Source organism: Apus apus, chromosome 7 (assembly GCF_020740795.1).
Source record: "Apus apus isolate bApuApu2 chromosome 7, bApuApu2.pri.cur, whole genome shotgun sequence".
NCBI classification, from domain to species: domain Eukaryota; kingdom Metazoa; phylum Chordata; class Aves; order Apodiformes; family Apodidae; genus Apus; species Apus apus.
In genome coordinates, this window is record NC_067288.1 from 6707297 (window position 1) to 6732029 (window position 24733).

The window sequence follows — 24733 nt, forward strand, 5'->3', positions numbered from 1 at the left end:
AATGAAATGTCGTGGAAGAAAACCCTTCCACAATTAATTACCTTCCCTGGCCAAGAAAGACTCTTAACAAGTCACATGTAGAATTGGTCTTCCTTGGGGCCCACTGTGTTGTTATACTGCAGTGTTTGGTTTGTGTATTTGCTGGGCAGTGTACCTGAAAGCACTAATGTTTCACTGCATATACTTTGTCCTAAAGTTAGGTATTTTGGAGCTGCAACAAATAAAACACTGTAATGTGGAAGCTTTTCCTACATTTTATTTATGCAAAATACGTTATTAAAATATTGTAATACCTTCAACTTTGTATGTGTCAGGGAGCAAGAGACCCAGATTTCTTTACACAGCTATAGTATAAATGAGTTTTCATATACTCTGAAACTTCCTTCTGTCAGTAGGTTGATGTACTTTGACCTGGGTGCCTGTGGGAGTAGGAATCAATTCTGTCAAAAACATAATTAAATTAGGGTGGTGTTAGCTGTGACTTTTATCCTGTTATCATGATGTAACATGAGATTGTTCTTAACCTTGGAGTTCATGCTTTCAAAGTGAGGAAATGGCATGTTTTCTACAAGAGGAGATCAGTGTGAATTCCTGTCTCGCCTTTTGTGCTGTGTATGTGATACTTTTTTATTCAGTAGGTTTTTGGGTAGGAGAGCAGGTTTGTCTGGCTTTCTTGGCTCTTTTCTGGCTTTTTTCCTCCCTTCCCTAGATGCTGATATTTTCCTTTAAAAATTACTGATTGTATTAAAATTGCAGCCCAAAATAGAGTTATCCTAATTAACACTCCCAAGTTCTCCAATTGGATGCCGGATGCATTTTACTTGTAAAGAAAATGCAGGAGACCTGTCTTCTATAGCATCAGTCTTAGATTAGCTTGTCTTACGTCCAGGGCCAGGAAATGTAACTAGTATGCACTTTTGAAGCCCTAATCCTCAGAATTTTTGCTATGTTACTGGAGAAACTCAAAGCAATTCTTGCCTTTTTTGGGCTTTGTTTGACAGACTCTGGGACTTGACACCTTCATGAAGATGAACAGGGTTTTGTCCTAATTTTTGTTGCATGCTGTTGACACATACAAATATAGTGAAAGGGAAAAGGAGGTGAGCATGAAATGAGATGTATTTGAACAGGGTGCCTGCTATTGGCACAGAAATGTGCCAAATGAGCCAGAAACCTGAGATGTCAAATTGGTACATCCTGCATTTCTGTTCAAAAACATTTCTCCTTCCTGGTGATGGTGTTGCAGGGGACAGAGGTTATGAAGGTATGTTATTTCATGTCCTACCAGAGCTCTCTTCCTGCTCCATATCCCACGCTATCCTTGGATGGAGCATACTTGCTCTCCAATGTGTCATGCAATAGCTCTAGCTAACTACTTATCCATGCAGGAAAGTTTACTTACACTGTTGCAGTTTTAGGCAGTTGAAATTGTGGCTGTTTTCTTTCTCCACCCTTGCAGGACATTCTCAATCTGCTATGACTTCTTGCTTTGATTTTACAAACCCAGGTAACAGAAGCCAAACATCTTTTTTTAGCCTTTTTCTCATTTACTTGAGCAAAAGCAACAAATCAATGTGTTGCCACCTGCAGCTACTTAGTGCTGCTGCTGCTAAATCCACTACCCCTCTTCCAGTAACAGGCAGAAGGAAACATGGCGATTGAAGCTTAGATGGTGTCAGACAAAAAGCTGATCAGCAATGCATCCTATAGTGAGCAGGTGAAGGGAAGGGATTCTTCCCTTCTGTTAATCACTTGCGAGACCATTCCTGGAGTCTTGTGTCCAGTTTTGAGACTCCAGTATGAGAGAGACATTTACATACTGGAGCAAGTCCAGCTGAGGCCAGCAAAGTTGTCTGGGGATTCGTGTCTCTATTGGGCATGTTGTGGTATAGCTGTAACAAATCATGCTTCAGTTTGTACCAGTATTTCTGTGCAGATAAGTCATTAGCGTCTAGTTACTGCCATTTTGGTATACAGGAAAGTGCAATTTTATGTGCTGAAGCAGCTGATATTACTAAAAAATCTCCTGGCCCTCCTGAACCCTGTTTGTGCAAGAGGAGCTTTGTTCACTTCAGCTTCGAAGACTGTATATTAAGGGAATGGCTTATTTTGAGGAGAGCTGTTGCATCTGCAAAACAGAAGTGCCAGCATTTAATCTAGTGTTTAAAACGGGGGGTTCATTTATTGTTTGTTCACACTATTAAAAATCTATAAGTAGTAAAAACAAACTTAAAATGAAAAAGCTTGCTAGTGTGTACACAAAGCTGGAAGTAAAAGCTAATAATGCTGTTTACTTTTTTGCTCTTGTTTTGCTTTTAGGACTTCTTCTTTTATTCACTAGTATATGATCCTCAACAAAAGACCCTACTTGCTGATAAAGGAGAGATTCGAGTCGGAAACAGATACCAGGCAGATATAACAGACTTACTAAAAGAGGGTAATTTCCATAATGTATTTAAATTGTCCAGAGGCCATGTTGAATGTGGCCACTTTTATGTGTGTGGCCTACAGAGGTGTGGGAGATGGAGGTTTCCCCTGCCAGGTCATGCACACAACGATGGCTTGACCTGTTAGTGACTGAAGCTGTTGCCCACTGAACACAATTAGTTATGTCTCAAACCAGTCTTTACATGGGCATTTGTCCAAATCATAAAAGTTGTTGAAACAAATTGGATTAATTGGGGCTCTCAGAGCTTGCACTCTTTATTAAGCAATTTCAGAATTTCCATGGGAAACACAAACTTCCACTGCATCTGTAAAGCCTTTTGTGTTTTTAATCAAGGCTCACTTCCCTATAAGAGCCCCTCCCGAATTACTGCCAATTAAATGCTGTCTCCCCTCATCAATTTGCCCATTATTGCTGGGTACTTTTTCCTCAGAGCCCTTTCCCCATCTGCAGTGTTGGCTGCCAGCCTAGACTTCTCACCTGCAGAACAGGCAGGAGGAAGAATTTTCTAGCCTGAACATGTTGTGAGACCTCAGCCTGGCCCCACTGTGTCATGGAGTGGTAGGACCACAAGGACCTTGGCCCAAGGAAAAGGGAATTGTAGCAGTAACTTATTACTAGCTACCAAATAGAACTAACTTTAGATTTGTCTTTGCACAATCCTGTAGATCCAAAAGATGGAAAAACTGAGAGAGGTGGGAGCACTAGCATCCAGTTGCTTCTTTCTGAGGCCCATGTAATGCATGGGGAAAGACCTGTTGGTATGTTCCTTCTAAGAGAGCAGAGGTGGGACCCATGTTGGAAGGACCCTCCCCAGACTGTATGGGCAGAGATGAGAAAGCAACGAGGCACTTCTGTCTTTGCTTAGGAGCTGTTGCTGATACTGTTAGCCTTATGTTAAAACAGGCAAACAAATTGGTTAGGAATCTTTTTTGTCTATGAAACTGGTATTTATTCAGCAGCTGGGCAAGTCATCCTCAGTAAGGATGAACTAATTTGAAAGGCATTCTCTTCCCTCAGTGGGCCAATATGGGGCTTCAGAGAAGGATAATCTCCAGATGTTTTAAAGAGAGCAGAAAAAAGACAAAACAAAAAAAGTCTCAGTGTAGCTCCAAGGTGTTTTGATCTGTTTAGAGTCAGGATAATAGAAGCAAGAGAGTCTGATGCCAGGATTTCCCCCTTAAAAACGGCAGATAAAAGTTGAACCAGCTACTCTTTGCCTGCTCAGAGCAGCTGGGACTCTGCCTGTTTTCCTGGAACTGCTGCAAGATGAAGAAGAAAGAGAAGCTGGGAAGAGGGGCTGGAGAGAGACTGTCTAGTTGAGAGAAGGATGTACTCTGTTTCCTATTACACGTGTCCTTTAAAACCAACTCTTCAAAATCTGATTACCTGATTCAGATGAGCTGTGTTGCTGTGTCTGTCAACCTGAAATCATCACAGATGAGTGGGTGAAGGAAATTTTTACAGTGGCCTGTTAGGCAGAGTAACTGAGATGGGTTAGCCATTGAGTTATTGTGAGACTAAAAAAATGTAGTTCAAATCAGCTGTACCAAACACTTCTAATTTGTTTTTCAACCAGGTGAGGATGATGGAAGAGATCAGTCAAAACTTGAAACAAAAGTTTGGGAAGCCTTTAACCCACTAGTAGACAAGCAGATAGACCAATTCCTGGTGGTAGCACGGTAAGAGCATTTTACCTCTCCTCTGAAGTAAATGTTAATAACTCCTCTGAGCACTTTTTATGGTTTTTTATGCTTTACTATTCCAAATGCTAGTTTTGGTTGTGCTATTCACTTGCTCCATTTTGAAATGATGGATGTTTTACATGCCTTCCTGGGAACTGCATGACTTCAGGAACAGCTACTCAGATTTACACCTTAGTTAATCACTTTTATAAAAGAAAAGCAAGTAACATTAAAAAATTATCCTGTAATTGGTGAGGTTTTTCAAATACTTTGGCCAGAATGCAGAAGGCTTAGTGGAATAAATTCTTGACAGTTCATTAGTCTGTCCGTTTTCTTTTTCAAATGCAGTGACATTTTAACATCCATTAATAGCTTGCTAAGATGTCCAGTGAAGTGTTTCTGATGGAGTGTGGTTGCTGTCTAATGACTAGATTCCAATAGGTAGGCACAATAAAGCAAAACCCTGCAAATCTGTACAGATGGTGAAAATGTGTGCTTTAATTTAAGCCCAGAGCAGTCTTTATTGATCAACTTTTATTTTTTAAGATGTTTTTGAACTTTTTCATTGGTCCGCATTTATATCAACAGAAGTATATACTAAATTGTAGGTTCTCATAGCATCTGGTGACTGAATAATTTGAGGGGGAAAAAACCCCACTCTGTAAATTCTGTGTCTTTTAGGTAAGTTTGTAGGACTGTGTGGGAATAAAGTGGGGTGAGTAATTGGACCTTTTGTTGGTTTTAGTCAATGTAGCAAGTTATTGGATGTGGTTAGGAAAGGTGTGTATAAAGTTACAAGCTGCTGGTAGTATCTGAGAGTTCTGCTCATTGGCTATAGTATCTGATAGATGTGGACCCTGACTCACGGGGCTGCCTGCTTCAGCCAAGGGTTTTGGCCCTGGGAAACAGAGTTTAGCCTATTTTTCAAGTAATCTGCTAAATTGGGAACTTACTCTGTCAGCCTTTTGGTTCTTGTTTTTCCCCCTCTTGAATTATCATGCTTTGAATTTCCTGAATGTGGGATTTCTGTGCCCATGATGGGGTAAGTTCATGGGATGCTCCCCAGGGGGAAAACACGAGCCTGTGTGTAAGAATCTGCTGGGACAGGGCCCTGCAGTTCTTTTTGAAGCTGCTGGAAGCTGCAGCAGAATGCATATTTATCAAACAGTGAATGAGTTCAATGTGCTGAGTGATACAAGCTTGGAGAAACACTTGAGGGTGGAAAAAAGGGCTGGGGTGGATGAAGGAGATGGTAAATTGAATGTTTTAAGTACCCCAGATGAGAAGTGTGTATGCTCTGAAATACACACTCAAATTTTTCTGTGTGCTTCAAAGATAAAACTTGCCATTACTATGAACTTTGGCCAAAATATTACAAAATGGCTAATCTGAATTGCAGGACCCAAAAACCTTTGCATGACTGCTTGGGCCTTGTGTGCAAGCCCAGTAACAGGGAGCCAAGAAGCTAGGTTGGTTGAGATTAAAAATGTTGACTGCTGTCCAGGTTGAAGAAAATCTCACAGTTCAGGATCCATTAGTACATTTTTGGTTTTGGCTAAACATGTGCTTTTTGTTGTATGGACTTTTAAAAAAAGTTCACAAAGTTCGTAGCATTCTGCCATAAAATTCAGGCTCTTGCGGGTGTCACTGTGCTGCTTACACGATATATTGCTATTTCCCTTGACCTGTGCCAACAATAAAGTCAAACGGGCTGAATTATGTGGTTTATGTGCAACAGCTTAGTTCTGCTTGATCAGATGCACACAGGGGAATAGGTGTAAGGGGGTAGTCTCCACCCATGATGCTGAACAAACTGATGAAGGCGTGATGGGAAAAGCTGGGATACCTCCAGCAAAGGGTGGGTATTCCTGCTCCTTATGGGACCCTTCTTGACAAGGCTGCAGTTTCACAGTTGCTTCTAATCGAGTGAAGTACAGTACACTACCAAGATGCTAAGAACTTTGTTCTCTGGGTTCATTTCCAGCAGAATTGATTAAAATTACCACTCAACCACACAGTGCTCTAGTGGTGGTGTCAGGAAGACCCAGCAGGAAGTGAGAGGGTGGAAGTGCCCCAGCAGATGCGGGTTTGCACGTAGGTTGGTTTAGAGTGACTGTAGAGCTGCTTTGTGATGAGGTTATCCACCTTGTGTAGGCTTTTTGTGGTGAAGATGGTTTTTGCAATGCATTCTGGCAGTTCAGCACTGCCCACTGGGTTTGCTGATACAAACCTACACCTGTAGATATGTGCTGTAATGAGAAGCACTGAAAAGACCAGTATAAAAATCACTTCTGTCTGGCATCAGCAAAGTGATCCAGTCTGTCATTAGATGCCACACATACAAAAGCATCAGTTCAGCTAGTGTGGGGGTGGGGATTTGTGAAGCAGGGATGGGGATAGTGGCTGGGAAGAGGGCAAAGTGTGGATTGCCACAGAAACTTGGGTGGGGGAGGCTGTTTTGGCTTTTGGCCAACTTTATGACAACTTATGCTGAAGAATTTACCTTTCCTACTGCTGCACTGCTTGGTGCTAGACCTTGTCCCTTTCTGTACTTAACTAGTTTAAGGAAGTGATCTGAGTAGAGGAGAAAAAAACCTCACCTCTATTTTTTTTTTTTTTGTTGTAGCTGCTCAGAGGAGTTCAGCTCCAGTGCACTGTGCAGGAACATAAGCATTTCATCCATGTGGTGTAGCAAGGGGAGTAGGAATAACTAGAGCTGATGGTCCTCTTTAAAGGTTTCTCTGACTAATTTTTTAGGGATAAAATGAGGAGCATGGGGGTTGTGGTCTTACAAGAAGGCATGGCTGGCATTGGGAAGTATTCAAGAATTGCTGCATTCTTGTGCAGGCTATATAATGTATTTGTATTGTAAAATAAAAATTGTTTCTAATTTCCCTGAAACTTTTAGAAGAGATGCTTGCATTACTGCATTTTTTCTCTGTCATCTCTATATGTGTGGACAATGCAGTGCTGTTCTTGCCATTGTGGAAGATATTTTTGTCATTCATAAAGATTACTTGTGCTTGGTTGATGTTGAAGTTTAATTCTGTTGAGAGACAGGGGATAAGAGAGTTGTTCAAAACTCCCTCTTTGTGATCCTGGAGTCTTTCACTGTTTCCCCTGCTACACCTAGGCCTCTTTGGTCATATGAACTATGTGGAGTACAGCATTCACAACAAACCACATCTGAAGAAAACGGTCTCTGGCTCAGAACTAGTGCCAAACCCTGCACTCTTCTTGCTGAGAAACGGAGTCTGCTGGTCTCAAAAAGTGTTGGTTGGGTGTTTATATTTATGCTTGTTTTGCACACGAAGTTAATGCTCTCTTTGATTTCTTTCAGGTCTGTTGGTACATTTGCCCGAGCACTAGATTGCAGTAGTTCTGTCAGACAACCAAGTTTGCACATGAGTGCTGCAGCAGCCTCTAGGGACATCACGCTGGTAAGATTTTTTTTTTTTTAAAAGGACCTTAAGTTTTTGAGAGACGCAAAATATTCACCTCAGCAATGACAGTTGGCAAAGAGAGGGGGGCAGATGGATTGTAATTGTGGCCTGCTGTGAAGCAGATCATGTCTTTGTAAAGAAGCCCTTTATTTACATATGAAGTAACTTTTTCTGGCCTTGTGCCTCCTATAATCCATCATGGATAATTCTGTGAGATAATAAAACAAAACAAAACTAACGTTTTGATGGGGTGCTTCACAGCCCATCTCTTGCACGGGCTTAGTAGCCCTCTTGAAAAGGAGGCGAATTATTATCTGCCTGTCTGCCATCTTAAAATGCCAGAATGCCACTCCTCAGCACTTCCCTAACACCAGACTGTCACTGTCATCCTTTGGCAAGATTGTCTGGGATAAAAGCCTTGTGGTCAGATAAGAAATTTCTCTTGTTCTCTTTGACAAGCTTCATTTTCGAGTATCTGAGGAGTGGTGACATTGTTAATATAATAAGTGTTTCTGAGTAGACAGAGGAAAGGTAAAACCTGAACTTCTATGCTAGAGAAAGTTTAATGAAAATTTGAATAAAATTTATGAAGTCTCCAGAGAACAGTTATCAATGCCTCATCTCATAACTGGAATAATGTGAAATCATATATAGAGCATATTCTAGGGTAAAACACTGTAGAGTAATTATGCATGTGCACAAAACTGGTAAAATGGAAGGCAAATAACATCCTGATTTAAACTACAGAAACCAGGAAATAAAGCCAAGCTTTCTTTTACTAATATCAATTTCTCCCTTGCAATGTGTTCTCAGCCCCTGTAAATCACAAGTTGCAGACAGTTGTAGCTCAGCTTTCTGAGGCGTAATTGCTCTTGGGAGTAATTCTTTTTTCCTAGTCGGCTATGATATGTCATTTGACTTGAATCCTTTTTGGGATTTGTGGTCTTTGAAAGGGGAATGTATGTTCATGTTACTTTTCTGAAATATTTTTCTTATGCAATTTTTGTGGATTATTTGGCAAAGAAAGTGCTTTGCTAAGTTGATTATAAAATATTCCCTTGAACCTGTAGCTTCATGCCGTGTCTGTGGATGGTACCTAACAGGGCTGCTGAGCACTGGAGTGAGTAGGGCTCTTTTCTGTGCACTTTCATGGCATTATTGCTACTGTGGTGGTGCTGGTCAGTAGAAAAAGTAGGAATTATTAATATGCAAAGACTTGTGTTCCAAAAACCCCACTACTGTTAGTGGACATTAGGCTTATACACTGACAATTACAGGAGGTCAGACATTGGAACAATTTTTTACTGGCTTTGCATTAGGTAAAGAATACTGCACCTTCAAATGTTGGTGCACAATTTCTGTTATTGCTGTTTCACTGTCAAGCATTTTTCCCTCTAGATGCTTGTCCTAACATTTATATTTCTTTTGCAACCATGTAGTTCCACGCTATGGACACTTTGCACAAAAATGCCTATGACATTTCCAAGGCAATCTCTGCGCTCGTGCCACAAGGTGGGCCAGTCCTGTGCAGAGATGAGATGGAGGAGTGGTCTGCTTCAGAGGCAAATCTCTTTGAGGAAGCACTAGAAAAATATGGAAAAGATTTCACTGACATTCAGCAAGATTTTGTAAGTATATGAAGTAGGGAGGCCCACATGGTGACCAGTTCCAATCAGTGACAGAGCTGGTTTACAGCTTGTCTAAACTGTGTTGGTTTTTTTAGTGTTGCAGAGGAGGCCTTGAACTGGAACATGTATCTTGCTGTAAAATGGGGAATGGCAGACCTCAGACTGATGACAGCCTGTACAGTCAGAATTTCAAATCATAGATGATAGCTTTTCCTTTAAAATCATATGCTCCACTATAGCTGAGAGAAGATTTAGGAAAGCATTGTGACAGCATACCTGCTGTAGATCAGTTTGTGTTTGAGGGAGAATAAGTAATGGGCCTTCTGAAACATGAAAATTTAGTCACTTTTCTAGTGCTATTTCAGGAAAGGAATTTTGTTCATCCAAGGGAAGTGTCCTGTAGTTTGGCCAAAGCTCCACCCTAGGTGCTCAGCCTGCAGATTGAAAGGAGTACTGTAACCAGAGCCCAGTTTCACTTTATCACCATTCAGGTCCTCTGGAACAAACAAGCAGTTTCAGTGTAGCTTGTCCCTAACTCTTACCTTTTAGACAGAGGGGTTTGGAAGCAGCACAATATTCTTTGTGGTCCTTCTGAAGTCCTTCTGCTTCTTGGGCAGAGAACAGAGATAGCAAGGCACAATTCTGCTACTAATTATTACTTCTTTTTTTTTTATTATATTTTTAAATGAGCCAGCTCCATAGAAGCTGAGCACATCAGAGCTATGATACTGTAGCTGTGGCTCTTGCTTGAGTCTTTGCTGCTCAAGCAGAGTGAGTCTGGGCCAGTGGGCTCCCTTCCACATTGTGCCTCTTGAATGGTTTACTGTGGAGCCAGTGCAGCATGGAGATTTACCTGTAACCTGCTCTACTTCTACACAGAAAGCACTATTTTTTGAAAGGCTGCTTAATTTAACATGGATCCCATGTGCGTTTAATGCTCTTGAGAGATTCAGACAATGACTTTTTTTGGTTGGCAGGGTTAGTAGTTGCAAGACTGCTATAAACTAAGAAATCCTGTGAATTTCAGTGAGGCTGTATACCAGCTCCCTGCAATGACTGCTGCTTTTCCTTTATGTCTCTAGCTCCCATGGAAGTCCTTAACAAGCATAATAGAATATTACTATATGTGGAAAACTACAGACAGATACGTTCAGCAGGTAAGAGAGTCAGAATAATCTCTTTCCTTCTAACAGAAGCTATTTTTATTTGCCTTTGAAACCAAGTATTCTTGCTTTATTGTCCCTCTTGTGCTGGGCTTCAGCCTTTCCAATAGGTTAATTCTGGAATGTTCTGAAGCAGTGAACAATCTCTGCACTAAACTCATCAGCCGTTCTGTAGATACCAACATGTGGCATTGGCATTTGTGCTTTCTTTTTGTGTTCGCTGCTACTTAACTTTTTTGGAGCTTTCATGTGTCTATTCTGGAATTCAGCAGTTTGAGGAAAGGAATACAGATAATCTCTGCTTCTAACAGAATTTGAAGTCAGCATTAACTTCCATTTCAAATTTTTTTGGGGGGTGACTTGTAGTGTAACAGGCACCCACACCAATTCCCCACGTCTGCCTGCCCATGACTTTGACTGGCAGTGCAGGGCTCCCCTGTGTAAGTGCTGTGTGAGGTGTTTGTCTGGGAAGTGTTGATGGTTCAAATTCCCAGACTTGTAATACTTGAGAATCAGCTTAGGCTAGTGTTTACAATAATTTTTATCTCTTTTTTAAATACAAAGGATGTTTGGTCCCTTAAATAAAGAAAGCACAATGCAAGCAGCATGCAAAATGTTGCAGAGTATCAGTTGCTGAAAAGTACTTACAATATTTAATGGGAAAAATAATTAAAAGAACAGAGAAATATGTAATGTATTTTTCATTATAATTGTCAGTATTATGTTTAGGCATCTATTTAAAATACTAGAAAAAGGGGAGTTATAAAAATATCCTGCCTTAACTTGCTTCATTAGAAATTCAGCCTGGGATGAAGACTAGATGCCTGAGGCATTGACCAATATTTGGCATATGCTATATTTGGGCACCTGGGTCTGGAATGTAGTTTTCCCATTTTCTTTTGATTTGAATACTGTTTAAATTACAGAGGGATCCTCAGGACACATGAGAACTCTTTTTTCCATCGATTCTGTATTACATTTTTAAAAAATATAAACTGCATCCTCATTCCAGTATTTTCCCAAGTTCATTCTTTAACTGAAACTTTTCATTCTGATTAGAAGGTGGTAGGAAAGTGGGATGGTGATGGAGAAATGAGGTGATGGTCTTTCTTTTCCCATTCAACTGTGTGTATTGTTGATAAAGTGAGTGCTGCTATACTGTCTGACTACAGTTATTTAGATGATAGCTGAGTGTACTCCAGCCTGTACTGTGCTCAATATTTGCACCAAGTGGCATCCATTTATCTTCTTTCTTGCATCTTTTATCTCTCCTCACTTCTTTTAGTGATTACAATCCATCTAACGATATGTTTGGTATCAGAAAAGTTGTTATATCAGTCAGTGAAAACTAGAATCTTCAAGCAGTTACATGAAAATGTCACCCTTGTGCAGTCAGAACAGCAAACAATAGTAGGAATTATTGGGAAAGATTAAACCAAAACGTATCTCTATATTGCTCAGAAAGTCCATGGTACATTTTCAATAATGAAGTTGTGTTTCTGCCCATCTTGAGGTATGTAACTTGAAGTAGTGGGAGTTAAAGGATAAGGAGCAGTTTACTTCACTCTTGAATGCTGTGAGTGACAGATGGGTATAGTGTTCCCAGGTGTTTGCTTCTAGGCCTGTGTACTGGGAAGTCAAAATAACTGGAGAAACTGTGCCTTGATTAGGAAGGGTTGAAATTATTTTGCTTTTTTCCACTTTCTTGAGTTTATCACATGGACAGAATTGCAGAGGGGATAGCTGCATGGAAGACTGGTCATTTGTTCTTGCAGCAGCTAAAAAACCCAACAAGCCTACAGTTTGTCACACTGTTTTGCTATATACCTGTACAGTGGGATTTCTGTCATTGTTGCACTGTGCTTTACATGTACTGCCCAGCAGTGTACCAGGGAGTGGGATTTGAGGAAAACTTCCAATCAGTGGTTCTGCACTTGGGAGATAGTATGATTATAAGCCAAACAGGTAGACATTGCAGTACAGAGATACCACATCAATTAAGTCTGAACTGAGCTGAAGGCCTCATCTCAAATTCCCAGCTTGTACAACCAAATAATACTATTAATCATTTATTAAAATCCTGGGAGAGCTATCTATGTGCAACGACAAAGAAAGCACAGGAAGCTCTGTTTGAAATAATGGTATTTTACATTGATATTTTACTTGACATGTGCAAAGTCTTGGACAAAGCAAATCCCTCACCTCTTTTTCTGTCTGTTTCTTCATAACGTTTTGCCTGTGTAGATTTTTTCCTTAGTCTAATACTACAAAATGGTCCTGAGGCTAACAGCATTTTTGTACATATGATACTGAAAATGTGTGAAGAATGGACATGAAAAGTGTGTATCTCAACTTGTTCACTTTTACTTGTCTTCGTTCTCAGAGGATTATTGAATTGTATTACACAGCTGTGTGTTATTGTCTTAAAAAAAATATTGACAGCTTGCTTGTTCTTGTAGAATCTTTGGCTGAGTGAACTTACAGATGTCTGTTTAAACTGTTTCTGTGTGTTACACAACATAGTAATGAAGTCTTTTGTCATCAGCCAATTGCCTGCTTTAATGAAAACCAGTTAGTTTGGAACTGTAATTCCTCCTGTATTTCCTTGGAGATTTTCTTGGAGCAAGAAAGCACTGTCATAATCATGCAGCAGAATCCATCTGTTTCTTGGCATTGAGGAAACTAAATGTAAGTTGACTTCAGCAGAATCATAGAATGTCTTGGATTGAAAAGGGCCTCTAATGTCATCTAGTCCAACCTACAATAAGCAGAAACATCTCACACTAGAACAAATTGCTCAGAGCCCCATCAAGCCTAGCCTTGAATGTCTCCAGGGATGGGGCCCCTACTGCCTGCCTCTCTAGGCAACCTGTTCCAGTGATCCACCACCTTCATGTTAAAAGAACTTTTTTCTAATATCCAAGCTTAATCTACCCTTCTCTAGCTTGAAACCATTACCCCTTATCCTATCATTACATGTCGTAGTGAACAGCTCTTCCCCAGCCTTCTTACAGGCTCCTTTCAGGTACTAGAAGGTCACTTTAAGGTCCTCCCAGAATCTACTCTTCTTCAGGCTGAACAACCCCAACTCCCTCGGCCTGTCTTCATAAGAGAGGTGCTCCAGCCCTCTGATCATTTTGGTTGCCCTTCTCTGCACACGCTCCAACAGGTCCACATCCTTTTTGTGTTGGGGCTCCAGAGCTGGATGCAGAACTCCAGGTGAGGTCTCACCAGGGTAGAGTAGAGAGACAGAATCACCTCTCTTGATCTGCTGGCCTTGATCACACTTCTTTCAATGTAGCCCAGGATGCTTAAAAGTGAACAGTAAGTTATATTTATGCTTGGTATACTTGGACTCAAAAAGCTTAATACAGCATTTCCTTGTCTTGTGAGTAGGATACTGTGATTGAGATACATGCAAATGGACTTGTTTTGGAGTGTGCACTTGGATCTCTTATCCAGTAGTTTTTATTTGTCTTTAAATATACCATGCTTTTGAAGTTTACCAGTGCAATTAGGAGTTCAGTCATTTCAAGAGAAAGATTGACCCTCCAAGAACAGGACTCCTAGAAGGCAGTTCTGCTGCAATGTCATCACAGAATTTGTGGTCTGATGTTTTCTCCTGAATGTCTATGCAAAGTGATCCCAAGAGTTATCCAGTCAAAGACACCCTTTCAGAGTTGTCCTGAAGGAAGAGTGAGACGGATTCCAAATTCAGTATCCTGTGTCTCCTTTGAATTCACCTTTTCTTGAGACTGATTTCCTGTGTGTCGATTCACAAGAGCATATATTTCTGATTCAGAAAGGTTTGAAATGGCATCCACTGAGTAAGTACAGTTTGGTGGCCTCCCCCAGTGATTTGAAAACTTTAGGAGTTGCTGCAATCTTTGGGTATGCCTACGTTTTCATTCCAAGTGAAGGTTGAGTTCTTACATAGTACTGAATTCCAAGGTGATTATTTTTTTTAAAGATCTTTAAATATTTCTGTTTTGCATATCATGAGGAAAAGCCCTAAAAACCTTAAAATGTAACACTTTCCAGCTGTTGAGGTGCAGTTGAGAAGAGCTCAGAACATGGCAGAAAGCATTCATGTTTTGAGAATGGCAGGCCTTAATTTACCTTTTGCATTTTTATTTGTACTCGAGGAGCATGTAATTTTGAGAGGAAGACCAACTATGAATTGCTACTGTTCTTCTTATATGGAAGTGCCATTAGAAAAGTGTGGGAGGAAGAGACAGAGAAAGCATTTTTTAAGATATGCTAAGTGTTATGAAGATACTGGAGAAAGTGGAAGTGCTATTATATTTGACTATGTGAGGTAAGAAGGTTAAAGGAAGGAGCTCTGGGTAAATCCTGGGGTAGATAGAAAACATCTGTATTAAGTGACACTAACCTTCTTTGTACCTAGCCAAGAGCTGTGCATGACATCTTAGTGTACTAGCCTCTATAAAGTACTGTGTGCTAGCAAAGTAGAAATAACATCAAAGAAATATTTTTCTGCATTTGTAGGACTTTTTATCCCAAAACACCTCCCTTGAAGCTCTACAGTAACATGGAACTATGGCAGTTTTGGCAAGCAAGTGACAGAGACTGTAGGTACTACATGTCAGTGCTGAGATGTGTTGCTGGAGCACAAGCAGCTGGAAACACTTCTCTCAAAAGCACCTTTTCTGTCCCAGCTCCCCCACCTCCCAGCACTTGTATGTTCAGAGTTTTCCAAAAGAATAAGCAGTGCAAAATTTCTCCTTTAAATCCAGAAAATGTAATTTAGCTTCCCCATCATCAACTAATAAAGGCTTAATATTAGAAGATGCTTGAGATGTCTCTGTGCTGTCTACAAACCTAATTCTTGCACTGTGGACCTTGAAATGTCCCCCGAGTTCCCAAATTTCTTGTTATTTCTTTATAAATGTTCACTCTTTAGAAAATGACCCCAAACATTTGCTCTGATGCATCACGTATTGTAAAACTCTTTCAGGCTCAATGGGTAGAATGGGAGATATTAAATCTAGGGAGGGGATACATATAGAACAGATGTTTGCTCCAACTTGAATGTACAGTGCTTAGTATTTTAATCCCTTGATTCCTGTGGGATAGACAAGTTGGTGATACTTCCCTTTTATAGATGGGGAAAACAGATGAGGTAAATAAGAGGATATACTTCAGATGTGTGTATATAAACACCTCAAAGACAAAATATTTTGTTTAGACCAAATCACTAGAAAAAATTACAGATATTCAGGTTTTTTTTAGGGATGAGGACATTCATAACTATCTCAGACAACATCAAGAATTTATAGTGTAAATATGCTTCAGGCACAAACCAATCAGTAACTGGCAAAGGGCCTAGGAAAGCACTTTCTCTGTGAAGGGATTATTCTGAAATAGTGCATCACTACATTTCAGGCACCTTTCTTTGGTGCCTTCTGATATCAGTCACTGTCAGAAAACAGGAAACTCATCAGGTCTATTGATTGCTCACAGTTGCCAGCACTTAGTGCAAAACCAACCTCTTCTTATCCAGTACATTGTGGTACCTTCTGAAAGCCTTCACTTTTCCTGGTATACTTGTTTGTAATTAAGGCATGTGCTGTATGTTGTGCTCTCTGCTGGTCCCCAGGCAGCTGTAGGAGATGGAGGGTATTGCTAGGTCCAGGTGACTGTGGCAGTTCTTAGCTCAGAGCTCACATCATGGTCCTCAATCACAGATGATTTGTGGTGTGGGGTTGATATTTATCATCAGTTTACTAAACTGGTGCTTAATACCCTAAATGAAGCATGTCTCCAAGGCAAATGACTTTACCTTGTGGACACCAGGGTATTTCAGCTGCTGGTAATGCTTTGTGCTTGCATGAAGCTTTTCCATTCATAGATTTCCAAAACTGTCATAATGATGCTGGAAAGTCCCATTGGGAGCTTTTGTCAAGAAAACTGCAGCTTTTTCCCCCTACAACCCAGAGATCTAGTGGAAGTTAATAAAAAGCCCCAGTTCTCTAGTAGCAGAATTTCCCTGAATTACTGCTTTGGCTTCAATTTTATTACATTTTTGGGTGCTTCTTGAGTTAATGAAAATACTCACTTCAGCTTTATAATTATTTTCTTAGACTGTGCCCTAAGGCTGATACACAGAAAGTGTTAAGCTAATCTGTTTGTCTAGAACATCACCATGCTGCTGGTTTGTCTGGAAAACATTGTTGTGGCTTTATGCAGGCCACTCTTACTGGTGTTGATTTTGGCAAGAGCCTGGCTTTGAGCAGGAGGTTGGACTAGAGGCCTCCAGAGGTTCACCCTAAATTAATTTAGCTTATGTAATAAAGAGGAAGCTTGAACCACTACTTAAATGGTTTGAAGGTTTCAGTCATAAAAAATTATTGGCCAGTTAGTAAAACTTGTGCTGATTGCTTACTTCTCCCATGTTCTTGTGGGCTATCAGTAAATTCACAGATGTAGCTGAAAATAAAAGGAGCAGTGATATTCTGGGGGTATTTACTTCACCTTATCCAAAGGGTTCTGTCATTCATTTATTCCAGAACAGAAATTAATGGATGGTTTTACTGAAGTAGGGCCACATGAAGAGAAACATGTGTCCCCATGCTCTGAAAGGCTGCTTCTTGTATGTGTTTATCCTTAAACACATCTGTTACGTTCCTTAATATCTCCTGGCAATCATGTTTTTCATTAGGGGCTGATTGTTTGGTCTGGTTAGTTTCTCCCCTTTCTGCTCTCCCGATGTTCTTTGCTACCTGTCCCTCAGATTCACACATGTGCCTGGGGTTTATTTCCCTTTTTTTCTCAAAGGGGGATATGTGCATGGTGCTTGTGTATCTAGAGCTGCTCGAATGTATGGAAGTGTATGTATGTATCTAGAGATACGAATGTATGGGATGCCCGTGGCTGGTGTTTAGTCAGAAGTGATTACATACCATGATGACAATGTGTCATGGGTAATTCTGCATTGGTTTTGAGTTGACATCTTTGGCTTCTTAACTTTTCAAGATGATCTCCTGTGTCTGTCTTTAAAAATGAGGACTATCAACAAGAAGTCTTCATCCAAACTCTCTGAATTACTTCAGCAGTCAAGGAAATAGGATGGAGAGGGCTCACTCCTACACCTGTTACTGTCAGCTGGTGAAGATGTTAATGGAGAATGAACACAGCCTGATAGATCGAACACAGACTGATAGATCTTCCTCTGCATGAAAAAAGGGTCCTGGGAGCAATGCATGAGTTAGTGTTGAAGAGAATGGGAATGAAAAGCTTGTCCTTATAAGCAGTAGATTGTAATCTGGTTTTTGAAAAGCTGTGTACGTAGTGATTTGATGCCTGCAATTGTTTCAGTGGATATTTTTACCATTGGTAAGTGATTGTGTAGAAGGAAAGGAAAACTTCATTGTTTCTTAATAAGTGCTGAAGTTTTTACAGGTGTACTACTTGACATCAGGTACAATAGCCCCTATTTTCCTTTTATTCTAACTTCTTTCTTTTCTCTTTAAAGAAACGATTGAAAGCAGCAGAAGCAGAAAGCAAGCTAAAACAAGTGTATATACCCAACTAGTAAGTATATTTTTGTATTGTTTTGTTTTGTTTCGTTGTAGAGGATCTGGTGTAGCATTTTTCATGGCCTGCCAATGTTATGTATTTGCTTTACATAATGAGAGACCTAGTTGAAAAAACATGTCAGAGAACTACTGATAACTATTGTTATCAGTATAACAAACCTTCTGCTGATGCTTGCATAGACTTGAATTCCTTTGTATTTTAGCTGAGTAAATGCTAACAACCCTATGGAATCACAGAATCTTAGGGGTTGGAAGGGACCTGGAAAGATCATCTAGTCCAACCCCCTGCCAGAGTACGATCACCCAGAGCACATCACACAGGAACATGTCCAGGCAGGTTTTGAATGTCTCCAGAGAAGAAGACGCCACAGCCTCTCTGGGCAGCCTGTCCCAGGGCTCTGTCACTCTCACAGTAAAGAAGTTTTTTCTGATGTTTACATGGAACCTCCTGTGTTCCAGTTTGCACCCATTGCCCCTTGTCCTGTCACTGGACATCACTGAAAAAAGCCTGGCTCCATCCTCCTGACACTTGCCCTTAACATATTTATAAACATTGATGAGGTCACCCCTCAATCTCCTCTTCTCCAAGCTAAAGAGACTCAGCTCCCTCAGCCTTTCTTCATAAGGGACATGTTCCACTCCCTTCATCATCTTTGTGGCTCTGCACTGGACTCTTTCAAGCAGTTCCCTGTCCTTCTTGAACTGAGGGGCCCAGAACTGGACACAATATTCCAGATGTGGCCTCACCAGGGCACAGTAGAGAGGGAGGAGAACCTCCCTTGACCTACTAACCACACCCTTTCTAATGCACCCCAGGATGCCATTGGCCTTCTTGGCTACAAGGGCACATTGCTGCCTTGTGGTCATTTTCCTGTCCACCAGGACCCCCAGGTCCCTTTCTCCTACACTGCTCTCCAGCAGGTCAGCCCCCAACCTGTACTGGTCCATGGGGTTGCTCTTTCCCAGATGCAAGACACTACACTGGCTGTTGTTGAATTTCATCAAGTTTCTCCCTGCCCAACTCTCCAGCCTATCTAGGTCTCACTGAATGGCAGCACAGCCTTCTGGTGTGTCAGCCACTCCTCCCAGTTTAGTGTCATCAGCAAACTTGCTGAGGGCACACTCTGTTCCCTCATCCAGGTCGTTGATGAAAATATTGAATAGTACCAGACCCAGGACCAATCCCTGAGGGACTCCACTAGTCAAAGACTTCCAGCTAGATTCTGTCCCATTGACCACAACTCTCTGACTTCTTCCTTTCAACCAGTTCATGATCCACCTCACTACCTGATCATCAAGACCACACTTCCTCAGTTTATCTATGAGAATGCTGTGGGAGACAGTGTCAAATACTTTACTGAAATCTAGATAAACCAAGAGAGCACAGTGGCTCCAGTGTTTCAAAGCTGGCTAGAACCAAGCAGTGCTCCTCCCAGGGGGTTTATACTGCTGCTTTTGAGTATGGAATAGACAAAGCTGTTCTCACATGCTGACCTTCCACTGCTGGAACACAGGACATTTCCTCCATAGGCAGCTGAGGGCTTTCCCTGGTTAGGATGCTGTTGCTCATTTCCTTCATCCTGTGTAAAGTTCCCATCTAGAAGTGACTACTATTTGTCTTCTATTTTTTTTTTTATACAGACTGGGAGTTGGATGCTTAGTAGCAGGTCAGCATGGTTGTAAACAAGTAGCTAATTAACTACTCAATGTGTTTTTATAATTTTTCCATTATAAGTGCATCAGCAATTTATATATACATTATAAGTAATATATAAGCATATGTAATACATATAAAATAAGTATATATAGGCTATTAGCAACATGTTTCTTCTCTTGCATTTCCTCTGCATAACCCTGTCAACATTTGTTATAGTGCGGAACTTTCAATCTCCCCAGTCCTTTCTCTTTTCAGCTTTCACTCCCAGTTATGTTTCCATGTTTGTAAGCCCAGACAATTCCTTTACTCTTTTATGGTATCTCATTTCAAATGTTTCTGAACTTCTACCATGTATTCTGTTACAGCAAAACTAAGTTTTACATATTTAGCTTGCAAGACAGTCCCTTATTTATTGTGAAAGGAGTGGATCCTTCCTTTCTTTTTTGCTTTGAAAGATGTCAGTATCTCCCAGGTGAATTTACTAAAAAAATTAGGTGTAACATTCAGAGTGAAACCAAATATCTTTCTTGTTATGCAATTTTTCAACAGTATTGCTTTTTGTGGATGGTGCTGCTCTGCAAGGGGACACTGAACACCAAATTAAACATGAATTCACAATGTGATAAGCTGGTAAAGCAAAAAATAATGTAATTTAAACTGCTGATGTAAAAGGATATTGCAGATGAGAGAGCCTGGTAGTGTTGCTGTTGGATTATAATGTATGTATTTGCATTTGAAAGGTATGGTGCTTGCTTGATAATGGCTGTCTGGAGTGGTGTCTTATCCCTTGACACTGTATCTCTGCAAGATAATTCTTGTTGCTATCTAGAAAATAGAATCGAATCAGCAACTTACCTCTACTTCAGGAAAATATTTCTGTCTCTACCCACGTGGTTGCTATTTTTGTCTCTGGCTTTGATTTCCAGTCGTGGTTGGTTTTGTGAATGTGACACCTTAACATACATATTGTTTAATTAACAAAATGGGTGTCATTTTCCTCCTCCTTCAGTATCCTTTCCAGTGCATCAGGAAAAGCAGCAGTTGGGAATGTGGCTTATTTAATCCCCCATGAATGCTTCTGCTGCTTTTTTGCTGTTCCTGCCTCCAAATGTGGCAACAATTAAGGATTTCTAAGATTTTATTATTATTATTTCTACTCAAGTTTCAGTGCAAGGTCTGGCAAAGAGGGAATGTGTTGCATCTATGTTATCTTGTGACCTGGAAGATGATTATATTATTGACTTGTAATAGCAATACATAGTGTAGGGGGACTAACTATCAATCTTAGTGATTTGTCCTTATCATGTTACTGAACCCATTCCTTTTTTGAGGCTTGAACCATAATGATCCACTTGTCACCTCAGAAATAAATTACTTGATGTAGGCTGTCACAAGACCTATGCAGAAGCATATCAGCTGCTTGAGTGAAACCTATTCTAACAATAACTTGTGTAAAATTGTTTGCAGAGACCCCAGAGGATATCAGACTCAAATAATTTTATCTTTTTTATTTTATTTTCCTGCCACTGATGGGGCTCTTGTTTGTTTGTGTGATGTTAATAGGAAGATCTAAGGAGAGAGGAGGAAAATAAGAAGAAAGACAAGTGGTCTTGAAAAGTTATTTCTTATGTCACATACATATTGCACAGTGAAAAATAACAGCTCTGCATGAAGCTTTAGAGTTGGTGGTTTTTAAATTGAGACTGTGCCCCAAATTTATAATGTGGATAACTGAAGCATGGAGGGCCATACAGTAATTGATGTGAGGTTATCAAGTCCTAAACCAACATCCTAGATATTGGAAAAACATGTCTGGCCTAGATATTGGACAAACATTTCTGTGTTCCTTCCAAGAACAACTCTGGTTTTGGGACAGATTTTGTAGTTGATGTGACTGAACCTGATGTTTGCATGCATGGCTTTGTAATGCATCCCTTAGGTTGAAAAGCAGTAATGTGCTTTCCTGGGGAAAGGAAAAAGTATAAAATCAGTTGAATTCTGCATTCAGGAAATGAAACAAATATTTTAGCTGTTTTCTCTAGCCATTTCTCTGTCAGTGGGAGTGTTGTTAAATAAAGCAGCAGCATAAGCCTGAATGCACAAAGAGGTTCCATTTCTTACACGCTTTGTCCTCCCATCCACTAGCATGAACATGGGGCTCAGAGACCTTTCTTGGTGCAGATGTAGTCAGTCTCTTTCTCCTTCTAGTGTGTACCCACACATATTCTTCAGGCTGTTATGGAAGTCATATTCTGGTTTTGCTAATTTTACAGTCATCGTGTGTACTAGTTACTTCCTTCTTTTGGATGACAGCCTGGTTGTGTAGCTGGTGCTTTTTGGGATTAGGACATCTGCAAATCATGACAGCTGAGACACACAATTCTGTGTGGCTTTTCTCTCTTTTGCTTTGATCTCAGTGAAAGCAGAAGGGGTAAGAACAGAAGGGGAAGAAAGAAGTGTTCTCTACAGTCTCCAGTCTCCAAAATGTATTGATGTAAAATGTACATTTTAAGTTTATATCTGTAAATGTAAACTAGTACGTTCTACCTGCAGTATTTTATCTGAGAACCTCAGAGCACTTTGATAAGCTGCATGTGCTGCCTCACAAGCACTTGTAAAGTAGGGAAATATTCTTCTCCCTGTCTTGTCTCTTTTTTTAAGTGAACAGGGAATTGGAGGAATGTATCAAAGCTTTGGATAGCTACAAGGGGTGACTTCTTAACAAGCTGAAGACAATTCCTTTGTCTGTTTTTGGGTTGTACTCTGCTTGAGGAGCAAAACTTTTTTCCTTCCATTTAATTGTGCAGAGATCTATTGCAGCATGGAAAACTTAAAGACATAATGCTGTTTGTCTTTTGTAGCTGTGCTAGTTAAAATGGCAATCTTCAGTGCTTTGTTTGAGCAAGTTCATTTTCAAAAAGCATTGTTTAGCAGTCATTAGACCTGTTTTAGAAGTGGGTATTTACAGTAGCCTATAATGACAACTCACCTCTGTCTGGAGAAGGAATCCAGACACTTGTAATAGATGCCTTGGGGTAGATGGCATAAATGTTCCTTACAAAGGATTAGACATTGTTCTTATTTCTGAGGCTTTATTAATTGTTTAATTTCATCTGGCATCACTACAGTTTCCTGAATAATAGGGAATATTCACTGATAGTGTTTAGTTAATCCTTATTTTTAAAAACTACAATTGTATTACTGTGCTGTGGGTTAAATGCTGGACATACACATAATGGAGGAATTTCAGTGTTCTGCTTGGCTTAGTGTTATCTTCAGGTTAGTTGTTTTGGGCAGGGGCTTATGCCTGGCTTCCAGTGCCTTCTTTCTGCAAGTGCTTTATCATCTTCTTCCCTTTAGTTGAGTCTGATCTCCTGCTGAATACAGCCCAGAAAACTGTGTTTCATGATCCCTGTTCTAGCATAATTGGCTGCACCATCACAGTTGAAACCCTTCTAAAATACTTCCATTCTTGATGTAGGAACTGGAATACATAGTTTACCACACCATTAGTATTCTCAGTACCTTATTTGCATCTTTCACTTCAGCTCCATTAGTTGCCTAATGATTCATCCAGTTATTCATCTGATTCTTAATAGCTGTAGCAGGCTTTGGTGATATCAAACAAGTTTAATTAACATATCATCAGCAATTAAGAGCTTTTTGCTTCTCATATGATGATGAAGACATTAGCTGCCTAACTTTTATTGTTACTGCCACTGTGAAGCTTGACCCTGTTTTGGAGCAGGATGCTTTCTGCTGCTTGTTGCAGCTACTTGAATTGTATGGTTCCAAAATCCTGAAGTGACATTATTGTCACAGCTCCAGCCTGACCATTTTGTAATCAGCTCTTACCCATGCATCTCTTTCACCTGTGTTTGAAATACAAGTTTGAGAAGAGTTGTAGGGAGGACAAGGGAGTCAGGCCATCACCTTCCTCTCTGCATGAGATCTTAGTGCTTGAGGTGTGCATGCCAACACGTGCAGTCTTCTTCTCAACTCGCTGTTTACAACCAGACTCACCAAGGCTTCTCAGCATGCTGCTCAAAAAAAACCACAAAACCTTTTTGTGTGCTTTACTGATGGATTGAAGACTCCTTTACTGCATTTTCCAGAGGATAAATACACTTATAGAAGGGAAGCAACCTATCTGATATTGAGCCATAAGACTTGGAGTGAAACCTTGGTTTTCTTTACTTCAGTCTTTCTTTGAGCAACACTGCTTTTAACTGTGCATCTGTGAGGATTGTTTGTTTTGCAGCATCTTGGTAATGTTTGCACATGGAGTTTGCTAGTGAATCATTGGCAAAAGCTCTTTTGAAGCAGGTTACTATAGTGATATCCCAGAAGAAATGCTGGGTAGCATGAATGTACCCTCTCAATTTACACTTTGTTAGATGTGTCTGCAGATCTCCTGCCATCTGTGGTGTCTGAACTTTGTGCCATTCTGATAAGCACCCAGGAAGATTTCAGTCTTTGTAAGAGCCAGGCAAATTAGTAAGCAAAAGAAGAAAAAAAAAAAACCTAATCAGGCTTGTTAATCTAAATGCCTTTGTATGCCTTTTTTTCTCTTCTCTGCTTCTTTTGGACTGTATACAGGCTGCCCAGTGCACTGAAGGAACAGTGTTTCAGTGCCCTGTAGCCTCCTAAGCTTTCTCTTCTGCAGGGAGGCCCTCAACTTTACAGTGGGAAGAACCATCAGAATGTTATCTGAATTTTTTCTGACACTGGGCAAATTCTCTCTTACCTCCTTAAGCAACATCTGTGTGGTCCTTCTAGGTCAATCACAGACAAATCTACTCTGTCTATAGAAGTGGAGCTTTACTGAGCTGTGTATCTCTGTGCCTAATCAGACATTTTCAGATGAGGAGAAGGATGATCTTCTGGCTTCTAGGGCAGTGTGAGTTTTCCAGTAGCATTTGGGTTTGTCTGGAGATGCAAGGGTCAGTTGTCCTCAAAATTCAGTCACTTGGAACTCCTTTGATTTCAGGGGTCATTGCTGAGAACGTGAAACCTAATATTGATGTCCCATTAGAAAGAAATTAATTTGGCCATATTCCCACAATGGTGTTTTTGCAGCACTAGCCAGGGCGAAAAGTAGTAAGTATTCTGTGTCACTGAAATCACTGTGACTCTTGTGTCAGTGTGCAAC

The 24733-nt window shown here is 40.4% G+C and overlaps 1 protein-coding gene across 5 annotated transcripts in view; it reads left to right on the forward strand.

Moving 5' to 3' along the window:
* MTA1 (metastasis associated 1) overlaps window positions 1-24733 on the forward strand; it is a 240216-nt gene that overhangs the window by 188182 nt on the left and 27301 nt on the right. For all 5 annotated transcript variants that reach the window (XM_051625266.1, XM_051625265.1, XM_051625267.1 and 2 more), the window contains 6 exons: window positions 2320-2437; window positions 4026-4128; window positions 7472-7571; window positions 9014-9202; window positions 10285-10359; window positions 17861-17919. In XM_051625266.1, coding sequence (XP_051481226.1) covers window positions 2320-2437; window positions 4026-4128; window positions 7472-7571; window positions 9014-9202; window positions 10285-10359; window positions 17861-17919 — 644 coding nt within the window. The remainder of the gene's footprint in view (window positions 1-2319; window positions 2438-4025; window positions 4129-7471; window positions 7572-9013; window positions 9203-10284; window positions 10360-17860; window positions 17920-24733) is intronic.